The sequence below is a fragment of the Phaethon aethereus genome, assembly GCF_964289735.1.
Source record: "Phaethon aethereus genome assembly, chromosome: 1".
Taxonomy (NCBI): domain Eukaryota; kingdom Metazoa; phylum Chordata; class Aves; order Phaethontiformes; family Phaethontidae; genus Phaethon; species Phaethon aethereus.
Genome location: NC_138575.1, coordinates 84,844,602 through 84,858,069, shown reverse-complemented (window position 1 = coordinate 84,858,069; position 13,468 = coordinate 84,844,602). Strand labels below are relative to the sequence as shown.

At 45.5% G+C, this 13,468-nt stretch overlaps 1 protein-coding gene across 1 annotated transcript in view; it reads right to left on the bottom strand.

Moving 5' to 3' along the window:
* Positions 1–13,468, bottom strand: part of LOC309406939 (alpha-2-macroglobulin-like) — a gene marked incomplete at its 3' end in the record, with an annotated part of 39,119 nt that extends 25,651 nt beyond the window's left edge. The window contains exons 1-6 of the mRNA XM_082002318.1: positions 13,114–13,468; positions 7,869–8,052; positions 6,856–7,012; positions 6,262–6,314; positions 5,540–5,560; positions 2,549–2,717 (exon numbers count right to left, since the gene is read on the bottom strand). Of these exons, the coding sequence (XP_081858444.1) occupies positions 2,549–2,717; positions 5,540–5,560; positions 6,262–6,314; positions 6,856–7,012; positions 7,869–8,052; positions 13,114–13,373 (844 nt within the window). The 5' untranslated portion in view covers positions 13,374–13,468. The remainder of the gene's footprint in view (positions 1–2,548; positions 2,718–5,539; positions 5,561–6,261; positions 6,315–6,855; positions 7,013–7,868; positions 8,053–13,113) is intronic.

Here is a 13,468-nt window from a genome sequence, read left to right as displayed (position 1 = left end):
AGCCCTTACCTTCCCTCATTTGCAGCACATGCTCATGTGATCCAATTGGCACCAGCCAGGTGTGTAGATCCCTTGCATATGCCCATTCAGAAGGAAACACATGTTGTGTTTCATGATTCACAATACATAATTTGCAGCTAAGACATGGAGTAGCACATTCACAACCTGTGTCATTTACCACATTGAAATGGCTTGAATAATTGTCTGTTTCTTAGTGTTCTGGAGATCCCAACCTGCTGTTAGGCTCACTAATATGCAGCATGCGAAACTGTCCTGCATGTCCAGACAGCTCTAATGAGTCATGGACTCTCAGGTCTATATTTTCAAGTGGATGAAGCAGCAATAGAGCCCGATATAAAGGGTGGCAAGTAAAAGGCATATTCTGCTCCACACTATTAAGTTACATAAGATCATAGAATAGTTTGGGTTGGAAAGGGCTTTTTAAGGTCATCTAGTCCAACCACCCTGCCATAAGCAGGGACATCTTCAACTAGATCAGGTTGCTCAGAGCCCTATCCAACCTGACCTGGAATGTTTCCAGGGATGGGGCATCTACCACCTCTCTGGGCAACTTGTGCCAGTGTTTCACCACCCTCCTTGTGAAAAATTTCTTTCTTATATCTAGTCAAAATCTAACCTCTTTTAGTTTAGAACCATTATCCCTTGTCCTATCACAGAAGCACAGAATCATTAAGACTGGAAAAGACCTTTAAGATCATTAAGTCCAACCATCAACCCAACACCACCATGCCCACTAAACCATATCCTGAAGTGCCACGTCTGCACGTTTTTTGAATACTTCCAGTGACGGTGACTCCACCATCTCCCTGGGCAGCCTGTTTCAATGCTTGACCACTCTCCCTGTAAAGAAAGTTTTCCTGATATCTAGTCTAAACCTCCCCTGGTAAAACTTGAGGCCACTTCCTCTTGTCCTATTGCTAGTTACTTGGGAGAAGAGACCAACACCCTGGAAGGCTGCAATAAGGCCTCCCCAGAGCCTTCTCTTCTCCAGGCTGAACAACCCCAACACTCTCAGCCTGCCCCCATAGGAGAGGAGTTCCATCCTTCTGATCATTTTTGTGGCACTTCTCTGGACCCACTCCAACAGGTCCATGTCTTTCCTGTGCTGAAGGCTCCATAGCTGGATGCAGTACTGCAGGTGGTGTCTCACCAGAGTGGAGGAAAGGGGCAGAATCACCTCCCTCGACCTGCTGGCCACGCTGCTTTTGATGCAGCCCAGGATACATCCCTCTTCTCATATTGCACCCTGCAACCCTAAGCCCCCAACTATTCAAGCCCAGGAATGGACTGAAGCATGTAATGGCTTGCTTCCAGGTGGTGCACCTGAGTTTTTTTTCACAGTACAAGGAAATAAGAGGAAGAAGTGTGCACACAGTGACCCACGAACTGGAAAGCAACCCTGGGTTACACAGTTTAGACATAAATTTGCCTCTAGGATGAAAGGCAAAGTTCAGTGTTTCAACCTCAGGGCACTTCTCCTCAAAAAGGCTGTAAGAAAATTAGTAACAGGGAAGATTCATACAGATAAGACTAAAGAACAAATAAAAGAAAAATTAATTTAGTGGGAGGCTAAGAAAGGGACATACATCTTTGATTTTGGGGGTGTTCAAAGTGATCTTTGTAGGCAGAACCCATCTGTCACCATGGCAGGGTGAAGCCTATAACCTGGTTTGTGTTCAGATTGTTCACTGTGTTCATACTTGCCACAATGTCTGACTTTGAACCAAAGAAGCAAGCTCCCATGGACTCCAGTGACAATCTTCTTTGGGTCTGCACCCTGTGTATTCCAGAAACAGCAGGTTCTGAGCAATGCTCTGGGTCATTTAGGCTCCAGGTACAGCTCAAGGGAGCCCTGGAGTGCAGAGCACAGGCCAAGCAGCCTCCTCAAATGCACACAGCCTAGTCAGAGTACACATCTACAAACACCTGAGAAGTTTTATTACAGATCTAGGGTTTAGAGTGCTCCCTGGGTCAGCACATTTCTCCTTACTCAGTCTCTGCTACCAGACAGTTTGCATTTACTTGTAACATTTGTGGATTGTTCTTCAAACTGTTCCTACCAAACATATTTTCTCAGCTTTTGCAGAAACAAGGAGGAAGAGGAACAAAAGAGAGAACTGAAGAAACAGAACAGATGCATATGATGAGAGAGGCAAAACAGGGTCATCAAAATATTGTCATCACTTAACTCTGTATCTAGTGCTCCTTGCAACAAGCTGCTGGACCAAAAAGTGACTAAAACAGTCAGCTGAAATTGGTGCCACAAGCCATGCACAGGAAGCCTGTTAGACCCTGTACTCCCAAAACTACTATGAGCAAATACAAGCTCAGACAGGTTGCACAGATGCCATAAAGTGAGCAATCACCTCTGATACTAGCACTTTCTGGCTCAGCCCCTCTGAACCCCATTGCCTATGTATTCAGTCCCTCCCTCCTCCATGCCATTCCCAGGAAACCCCAAATTGGGAGGTGACAGCAAAAGGCATTTCAGTCAGCCCCACCTGCAGCCCATACCTCCTCTCCTTACCATATTCCTCCACACTGAAGGAGTGCTCCACAAGGGATGCGAAGCTCTTCTGCACAACTATTTTGTAGGAGCCTTGGATAGGGTCAGAGGCGAGGGGGAAGGAAAGCTGCGAAAGGCCGGTCTCTAGTTCCACCTCTTGCCACTGGTACACACGGTTCCTCTGGGGATCCTGCAGGTGAGGATAACTCAAGGTCACAAGGCAGTACAGGAGGCATTCAGGGACAGAGCAGTGAAGTGCCCGGTATATAAATATCCTGGCTGGGAAATGCCTAGTTGTGATTATTCAATAATCTGTGAGAGTCTGCGAGCACTTCCCTGTCAATTCTGCATAACTAGCATGCAAGAAAGCTTTTTAACCCTAGAGGTTCCTGTGCTGTCTCCTCTTCAGCTCTATCTGCATGCTTATGAAGGATGGGTCCAGGAAGCTGGGAAAAACAGACTGGCAAGGTAACAAGATAAAGAGGTCGATAGCAGGAGTAAGTGGAGCACAGAGAGGAAGGAAGGAAATTTTGGTCTCCTTCCTTGCTGTACAGCCTGCTAAAGGTTTGTTTTGATGTCTGGAATACCAAACGTCTGAGTACCAGTGCATAATCCGCTGAGGAATGAGACATCTGATCTACCTACAGGAGTGAGAAATGTACATGTGTAAGAGTCCAAAGCTTGTGGTGGGGTGGGGGAGTGGGGACAGGAACAGAGGAAAGTATATCCCACATATGTGCATCCAGCTGAGACCTCTCCCTTCTTGTCTCTCTTCACTCCTAATGCTGGAGCTGAAATCTCATCACTACTACAGCTGAGTATTGCTCATTATGAACTGACTGTCAATAGGCTGTGCTCCAAATTCATCAGCTCAGCCCCAAATTTCTTGTAGAAGTCACTGAACCAACACAGTGGTGCTGCATAGTTTGATGCACCCCTTCCTCAGGGCTCCTCAGCTCAGGCTCCTCAGCAGGATGGTTAATCTTTAAAGTCCTTCATTTTCTGCCTGCTCTTTGCATTGTACCTTGGCTGTCACCAAAAGTCTATTTACTCTAGATAGGTATGTGACTCAAAGTATGTGACTCTGTGCATTTACTTCACTGAGATTTTACCTCAGGGCTTAGGGAAAATGCAATGTGAATGACATCCCCCAGTTGGTGGTCACCGGTCAGAAGACAGAAGAGTGGATCTTCATCCCATGAAGCGCCCCAAGAGGAAGGCTCAGTCAGTAAAACACATACCACTGCTCTGACCAAATCTTCCCCATCATCACCACACTTCAACCCTGCTGAAAATCTCACCACTTATTGTGAGGGACACCACCAGCTTCCTTGGAGGAGGAATTCAAGAAAACGTTTACAGCTGGGCTTATGAACCTGTTGCCATTTCTGTGATAGGTCAGGGTAATAGTTCAGAAGTAATAGGCTTGTACTAACTTCTGCCTTTGTGGCTGACTACAATCAATTAGTGATCTTAACAGTGTGGACTGATGAACATTTATTTCCTTAGCACTGCTGACTAAGTTGTCACCTTTCTTCCTTTGGGCCACTCCATATTTTGTGCAAGCTTGTGGTAAACTGCACTGGCAGATCTGATCTGGCCGGAAAAAATATCCCAGAGAAAAATGTTGATTTTTCTGCCAGTTTCCAGTCTACCAGACTGCCTTGTCGACATCTGTGAAAGCCAAACACAGGGCAGTGCTGAACTGAGAATGAGCATTGAGGAAGGGAGAGGTGATGGTGGGGATGGAAGACAGGGCCTACGTAAGCTATCTTAAACAACATGGACAAACTCCATGCCGCACAGGCTGGAGCTGAAAACACAGGATGGCCTTCCCAGTGATTTAAAAATGAAGCTTTTCATGGTACTGACACAAAAAAAGGTTATGAAACTATTGAGCTTGTTAGGTAAAGGCATATGGGATTCTGGAGGCAGTGGCTAGGATTTATTTCTTCTTGTTCCTTTCATGAAATTTCTGTACTCAGTCAAGTATCACCTCATTGAAAGGGAAGTGACCTGTTCTACAAACCCATGGGAGAGCCTCAGCAGAAGATACCTCTGAGGTGCTCTCCTCCACCTGCTATCCCACACCACACACTCTATGACTCTTCTTTCTCGAAATATTCACAGACCGTCAGTGGCCCACCAGCTCTGTAGCTCTGTTCTTGTAGTTTGCTGAGGGAGAGAGTGACAGGACTCTGACAGGAGGGTAGAAAAGAGGAGCATAGCCCATTTCTGGCCCACCTTCTACCTCCCCCGTTGTGACAACTCACCCAGCTCTAGAGAGAGACAAGGCAGAATGGAGATAGCAACCCCAAGCAGTAAGGAGCAATGCCAGGACTGACTACACAGGATCCATAATCACGCAAATCAACTTAAGATTTGTGCAATGTGTTCAGCATTGGTTGTGCTGCTATTATGGCTTCAGGGTCCATCACTGGGTCCTTCCCATCAGTTTTCCACTAGAAGATGTCCTAGATAATAATTGTAAATTCTGGTTTATGTGCTGTAAAAGTGGGTACTTGAATCACTGACAGAAACATCCTTCCCATTAACTTTTGCCTGCCACTGAAGTCAACCATTTAAAAAAAAGACAAAAAGGGCATGCTGGGGAAGATAGGGGATGTCTACTTCCATAATTTTGTTTCTTTAGTTTTGGAGTTTGTTTAATGCAATCCTGTGGTTTCAGCCACACTTGGCAGAAAGAAAATCCTAGTTCTCGGGAAGAGGAATAAGCCATTCTGATACGACCTCTAGGCAAGTGCAATTCTGTTCACAGCATGGCTTGAACTGATTAACTATTTTGGTCCTACAGCACATTCCCCAATAAAAGAACCATTGCTGGAACTTATTTTGATGCCCAACTACTCAGCCTTCCTTTACACAAAGGAAAAGGGTCATATGCCCATGTTTTTTCCCTTGTACCTGAGCCTGAAAACACCACTGCCGGAGACTATTATCTCTGTGCCTGCACATTCTGCTGAAATAATACACACGTAGTTATCCACTCACCTGAACATAGACAAATGGAAACTGTGGGGAAAGAACAAAAGAAAATCAGAGTTAGAAATATGGATTACATATGGATGGAAGTAATTTCCAGATTTGGACTGGAGGGCAGAAAAAAAACCTAAGAAGTCCTTTCGCTTCTCCCTTTTCTGTGCTTGCTCTCTTTCCTTAGTTCTTGATGGTTAGGGGAATCTCTTCTATTAATATTTTAGGGCCTGAACTTTCTGTCTTACCACAGTAGGAAAATGTGATGAAGTAAGAGTTTTCAAAGAACTTGTGATGTGCATGAAGAACTGATTGCTAAATAAGCTAAAAGGTAGACTTGCACCCGTGACCGGTTCCTTAAAACCAAGCCCTTGTCATGCTGCTCTCTCTGCCTCCAAGCACATGATTGCACCCACTGCCAGAAAGATCTGCAAACTGTCACTTTCAATGGAAACTTATCCAACCCATTTTTTCAGTAATGACATTCCTGCCTACATGCTTAGCCTTTGCAAATCTGTTTTTTGAACACCTATATCCCTTTGAAGAAGGAGATAGGTTTCTCAGTCAATAGAGACAGGTGGAGTGTGTCCTGGGACAAAGTACGGAATGAGTCAAGGATGGTGTGAGTAAGAAAGTATCATATGCTTTAAAGGCTGTCCTCAGTGGTTCTGGATGATGACAGTAATGGTGTTAACTGGGAATTAAACCATCTGGTTAGCAACAAGGAATTATGGCTCTACCTTCTCATTCAGCGGGTAGAAGTCTTTGTCCAGAGAGACGATCCGAAACAGAACTGAAGAGTGTAATGGAAAAGAAGGAAATTCCACTGTTAAATTTGTAGCCATTACCAGGAAATGTCAGTGTTTCAATAATTTGTTCGTTCCACTGATCAACAGGCTCTGAACTGAGATCCCTAAGTTATGGAAGCCATTACTTCAGGGTCTTTGTCTTGCAGACGGTGAGAGGCAGATAAATTTAGAAAGATAATCAGATCTTGGCTGAACTGAATTGTCCCTTGGGAGTGTCTGTCCTGCTTTGTTGATTCAGGAGCAGCCAAGGGAGACTATGCTTTGAAGTCATCCCAGATTCATGCCTCTAGTTGAGTAGAATGAATGTGAATCTGTGCCTACAGCTGCCTGAAATGCTGTACCTGGAGGATGGAGAATAAGAATGATGAAAGTACACATGCCCTAGATCTCCACTGACAGAAATAAGATTTACTACGGGCTTTAACTCACCCCATGAAGAAGTCCGAAAACTTTATGGGGCCTCTGGGAAATGAAGACCATAAGATTTTGTGCTGCCAGAGTCAACACCAACACAATTCCCCATACCTGTCTGTCCAGGCTTGTAGATGGGTTTGTCTGTCTGGATGAAGACCAAGCTCTCAGAAATCTTGACCAGCACCGACTTGCGGCTCCTGAACTGCAGTGTTTCCCCCTTCACCATCACAGTGAGAAATGCCACTGATGTGCTATTGGAATTTGGAAGCTAAGGAAAATGAAGAGCATAACAGCTTTACTGATCCACCCCACTGCACTAAGCCTTTGAAGGACGGAGTATTAGCTAGGTCTGAAAGTTCCCTAAAGGGACACCAAAGACTTGGTGCTGAAAACAAGAGAAAAACGTGGTTTTCTGACGTGAACCTAGAGGGCTTGTCTCCTCTGTCTCAAGAAAATCTTTTTCCTTCAGGAATTGTTGCAATGATAGATCTCCTCTGTCTCCTTGAGTTTTCTCCATGCTGCTTCTTCCTCTCCTTCCAATACTGGAAGCCTTTTCCCTTCCTTCATATATACACTTTCCTCAGATATATATTGAATTTGATCTTGTTCCATTCTATGATTCATGAAAACAGAAATCAACCCAGATTCATTATTTAGGGAGTGGGACCAGACATTACTCTCCAACCAGCCTTCTGCAAGAAACAATCATGAATAAGCTCCAGGAGGAGACAAATGACCTCATGGAACTCACTGTCTTGAACCATTCCCCAGCTTCTACATGTCTCATTCCACTTTACTATTTTTCCTCTGAGGCTTCCACAAATCATGAAAAGTCATGGGGTATATTCTGTCAGTCAAAGTTCTAGGATGATGGATCCCAAAAGAGTTCTTCTAGCCCAGCATGCACAGAAATGTCATGTGGGGCACAGAATTTGATAATGGTAGAAAATTATTCCTCATAAGGCTAATTGCAGTCAATTTTCCACATCAAATTCATTTTTTATTTGGCTTAGTTTAGAAGTCTTTGATTGCAACGTGTCTTATTTCTCATTTCTGGACTGTTTAGATCTACTACGCCACATCAATAAACACAAGGGATCATCCCACAAGGATGAGATACTCACAGAGAAAGGGATGCAGGTGAACAAGTCCTTCTCCGACACCACGTCATCAATCAAGCTCCTGTTTTTCCCTTGATACTCAAGTGTGGCGCTCAGCGTCACGGACTCATTCAGGTGGGTCAGCTGAACACAGACTTTCTCAGGAGAATCAGTGTGTATCAGAAAGGGCAGTAGCACCATATACTGCCTAGGAAGAAGGGGAAGCAAGGATCAGAATGATCAGAAATGTGAAACGGTTTTAAGGAAACAGTATTAAGTGAAAGGAAATTAACAAGTCAGCATGCCTAATCCATTACTTTCCCTGTGAACTGCAGTGCATATACACATAAGCATTCATTTTATTTTGGGTTTATACATATTAAACTGCCTAACTAATTAGCCTAAAACCAGGAAAATGCTTGCTGTAGAAGGAACAATTTCTATGCTAATAGAGAGTCCGTTACAAAGGATGTTTTGTTCAGCTTCACAGCAGGGAGTAATGACAGTGTGAAAGGTTCCAGGCTGTTAATTGATTTTTGTATATCCCACAATCTCCTATTGAGACTCAAAGGCATTAGTTAAAAAAGGTTGAAAATTCAGCCTTTTTAGGGTTGAAAAACCCACCCAATGTCTGGCTGCTCCTGTCTTGGCCTATCCAGGTTTGCAAATCCTTCTCATGCTGAGCAAAAATGTGAGTGCTTGCAGTTTGGCACCTTATTAAGATGAGTACACAAAAGATTTCATAGTGGTTTATTGCAACAGAAGTGTACTTGCATCTTCAAAGGGCTTTTGACAAAGATCCTTCACAAAAGACCCTTAAACGAAGCTGTCATTCAATAAAAGGGATCATTTTACTAATTTTTACTAATAAATCAAATTATTAATTCTGACCTGGATTAATTGTTTAAAAAATAGGACATGAAGAGTAAGAACCAGTGAAAATCTCCGGGGTCGGTGTTGGGACCCCTATTGTTCAGTACACTTCTAAATTTTCTGGGAAGTGCCATTTTCTGATGATTGTTCAGGGTAAGAAAATACCTAAAGCTGACTTACATATGTGCGGAAAACTTTTGTCATATGGTGGGACTGTATAGCAAAAATGGCAAATGAACTGTTCATAAAGGGAAAACAATCAATAGAGGAAGAAAAAATTACCATAACAGTATATATGCTATTGTGTATATTCTATATCACTAAATGGGCTAACACCACTCAGACATGAACACTGTTGATCACCCTTGGAAAACCCTCATTCAATGATAAATAACAAATGGACTGCAAGGAACTGTTCAGAAAGGAATAGAGGAAAAATCAGAACACATCATTTTGCTATTGTATAATTGCAAGGTACTTCCACATATCACAAATGGTGTGCTGGTTTGCTCCCATTTAAAAAATGGATTTAGCAGAAAAAATTCAGTGAAAGATGGCAGAGGTGATATGAAATCTGGAATAGGAGGAATCACTACATAGATTAAGAGTCTTCAGCTTTGAAAAAGGCATGACAGAAAGCGATAAAGTCATGATGTGCACAGAAGAAAGTGTAGTTTGTTCATCACCTGTAGCAACGTGTAGTAAACAACACCAGGTGAAAATATTAAGCAGATGGCTTAAAAATAGAAGGCAGCAGAAACTTTTCCACTAATGTACAAAATCAAACTGAGGAACTTAATGCTACCACGTGCTGCGAAATCCAAATGTACAATTCTGGTATGGCTAGACCGTGGCTCTTGAGCCTTCTGGTGCTCTCAAGCAGTCGAAGAAGGGCATGTATACCCAGGCTGCATCACCTCTCTGGGTGAAGAACAAAAGAAACCAGCAGGTGCCATGGAGTTGGGTAATTAGGGCTTTACCTGCATGTTCAACCAAGGGCAGGCCCTTAAAAGAAGCTGTCACTTCCCACCTGCCAGTAACTCTCCAAGGCATATGGTATCTGCCCTATGGCACCAGCTACATAAAATTAGGAATGAGGCTCATAAGGGCAAGAAGATCAGCTACTCCTGATATGAAGGTTATTAAAAATGTCCTGGGTCAATTCATTGCCCAGAAATGGCTAGAAAACCTAGCAGCACAGGTGTAATCCCTGCCACAATAAGTCCTAGAACCTCTGATAGGAGCTCCATAAGGCCACAGCAGATAGAAAACTCATTTCCACAGTACTTGCCTTGCTCCTCTACTCTGTCTCTCAGCACCTACGACTGACCACCAACGCAGACAGAATACAGAGTCAATGTAGTCCTCTGGTTTGATGCTGGATCATTTTTATGGGCCTGCTATTCCTTTTTCCCCGTGCACATTCAGGCTATCCAGATGCAGCAGCAGGAGGTTCTGGTGGCAATTTGGTCTGCAGGGTATATTAATCACTGTATGCATGGGATGACACCTGTGGTCAGGACTGCTCATACCACTTTTCCATGGGCCCTCAACTGGGGAAGGCTAATGTGCCAGATGGTGCCAGCCCTGGGGAGAGAGATGTCTGGGCCCATTCAGAGGTACATTGTTGTCTGTGCTCTGAGATTTTGGGAAGTCCTAAAGGTACTGTGGAGGCAGTGGGATCCAGGGAGTACCTCCATTTCCCTCATCACCAGGCAATGGGATAAAGCCTCATGAGGAACCAGCTGGTAAGTCCATGCTGCTGCGGAAGCAGTGGTAGGAGGGAGCTCCAGCCACCCAGGGAGTGACTTACAGCTTGTGACTATCAGCGTGCTCCAGAGCTACCCTTCCTTCACAGCCTTCTCACCACAGCTTCACCCCATGCCCGCTTCCCCTAATCTCATTGCCCCTGCCCCCTGCCAGTGGCACTGGCAATCTGACTGTAACACTGCGTCTACCCAAGGGACAGCGTGACCTAGTTTGTGGGGAATTTGGCCTCATTCCTCTTCCTGTTCACTGTTCTCCTGAAATTTTGGCCAACGCACAGAACTTCCCCCTACACCGGCTTCCCTGCCTTTGAAACAAGGATATGAAATACGCTGTTTATAGACCTCCCTTTAGCAGTTCTGAGATGTGTTGGTGAAAAGAGCTAGATGAATTAAAGTACTATGAGAGCTTTAAATAACTTGGGTCACAAAGTCCATAGACATTCCAGGACAAAAACCACCCGGGCTGCCAAAAGAGACCTCAGCAGCCTCCGTGCATGCAACTAACTGTTCTGGTAACAGAGGCAGTGACTCTGACACAAACAGGCATCAAGGAGGGATAGGAGACCTAGAGAAAGTGGCTGAGGCAAAAATGATGAGTTTGTCTATAAAGAGAAGGATATATTCCAGCTTAAGATGGACTAACTTCTGTGTATTGACTCTCAGCTACTTCCTAGAACAAACACCCAACCAAAGAAGCTACTGAATCACCTCATTTTCATCAGTTCGTATCTACACCTGTCAATTCATATGCCATCATGACCTTGCATTTCTGACTATATGCAGTATATTCCCAGGCATGTACCCTATTGTAAAACAGCTTGCATGCACAGCCACATACCAAAATAGAACAATACCTTCTGTTGAATTCTTCCAAAACAGACCCAGAGCAAACAAAAAAAAAAATCTTGCTGTCAGTATGTTAGAGAACCATAATTTTTTTGGTAGGAAGAGACCTTTGGATGTCTCAAGTCCGACTTGTCTCCTGGAACAGGACTGTTGGCAAAGGACTCCATAGATGGAGTTTCCACCATCTCTTTGGGTCACCCATTCCAGTGCTGTACTAACCTGGTGAATGAGTTTTCTTCTAATACCCAGTCTGAACCTTAATTGTGTCTCCTATGCAGATGGCCACATCTCAAACAGAAATAGCAGGAACTGCTACTGCTGAAAGAAACTATCTCCCTACTTGTGCTGGGCACAGGAAGCAAGCTTTGGTTGGAAGCTTCATTTTGTCTTCAGTTCAAGGGTAGCTTCCCTTCTGTGTTGTACACAGCATCTGATCTACCTGCAGCACTTAGAACCACTACCCTTCCACCTACCTAGCAGTTCACTGCTCATATTCCATTGCCTGCCAACTGGGCTCCTATCTTCATTCTGTGGGTCTTGACTATGCCTCTCTCTCCTCCTCCTCCTCTCTCACCCCTTCCTCCTTCTCCCCTCCCAAAATGGTGCTCAGGTCAGGGACAATGAGCAGCATGTTGCTCACAGGAGGAGAGGATTGAGCAGTACAGATTTATCCCTGATCCTAGGCAGGGGTATCATCAGATTACTGCGGGGAAACCAGAGTGCTCAGCCTGACCCTAAAGCAGACTTGGCTGGCTGATCTACCCCAGAAGCAGCCAAACAGGGCAAACGAATGGGGTTGATGGTACAGCTGTGAGTCAAAGGTCCTTCAGTCTGACCCAGTCACCAGTTCACCTCTGACCACACAGTAAGCAGCAGCAGTAACACTGCACCTTCTGCTCCAGCTGCTAGCACTACCGCGGTGCTGGTGGGTGTGAAATCTCTGTAGCAAGCATTATGAGACCCACGGTGGTGAGAACTGCACTTCTGCCAGCACAGCAGGAGGCACGGTGTGTGACAGCAGCCAGGGTCTGAAGCGGGAGGCTGCTCCCATCCAGACTAGAGGCTCTGGAGCAACTCTCTCTGGCAGGCAAGCCTGTGGTGGGGATGCCAGCCTCCAGTCTGCCCATGCCATCCCGGGCTGCCCCTCTCCATGGGGCCCTCAGCAGAGCGGGCGCTGCAGCTGTGCTGCTGGTCTGCAGAGCCCTGAGGTGGATGCCTCAGGAGAGAGTGCCAATGCCAGGCTCCACGCCAGAGGGAGAGAATCTAGGTCACAGATCCTCTTTTGGAACAAGTACATCTGATGCTGCCAAGGGAAACAAACTGGCTTGAAAGAAATAGGAGAAAGGGGAGCAAACCGGCTTGAAAACAACGGCAGAATGGGGAGAGAGAACTCGGTGTTGAAACAAGGATACTACAAGAAAGGTCAGTATGTAGATTCTGCCACCATGCCTACAAAAACCCAGGCACCTGAAGGTTTCTAGGAAGGAATATACTTAGGCAAAGATGTTGTGAGGATCCAGGGCTGGACTAGCAGGCAGCTGCAGAGCAGGAGTGTGAGCACTTGGCAGAGCTGCGGAGGGGGTCCCAGGGCTGGACAACCAGGGTGCTGCAGGGTGGGAGTGGAGACCACTGGCAGAGCTATGCAGGAAGCTTGGCTTGTAGCGGGATGCAGGGCAGGAGTGGAAGAAACTGGCACAGTTTGAAGAATGACAGAAAGGAAGAAAATTGAAGGAAAAAAGGAGCACTAAGACCTCCCTCCCCCCTCCACACGTGTAGCTTACGGTTCTGTGGTGGGAGAGGTGTTTCCAGGAAGCAAGAAGAGGAGAAGGAGGAAGATGTTTGGTTTGCTGGGCAGCCTGTCCTTCCTCATGGTGCAGAGCAGGACGCGGTGAGTCAAGCAGACACCGAGCCTGGTCTGGTGCTGCTGTTTTCCTGCACCTTGTAATTCCCCTCCACTCTCTGCTGGGTCAGCCTCTTTATAACTGCTCTCTGTAAACAGCCCAGGGGCTGGAGGAGATAAGGGCTGGGGGCCAGGGCCCATCCGGAAACAGGGAGAGGCATGCAAGGAGGAGCTGGAACAGAGGGACAGTATTTGGCCAGAGATTTTCCAAGTGGGGGAAGGGTATTTATTGGATA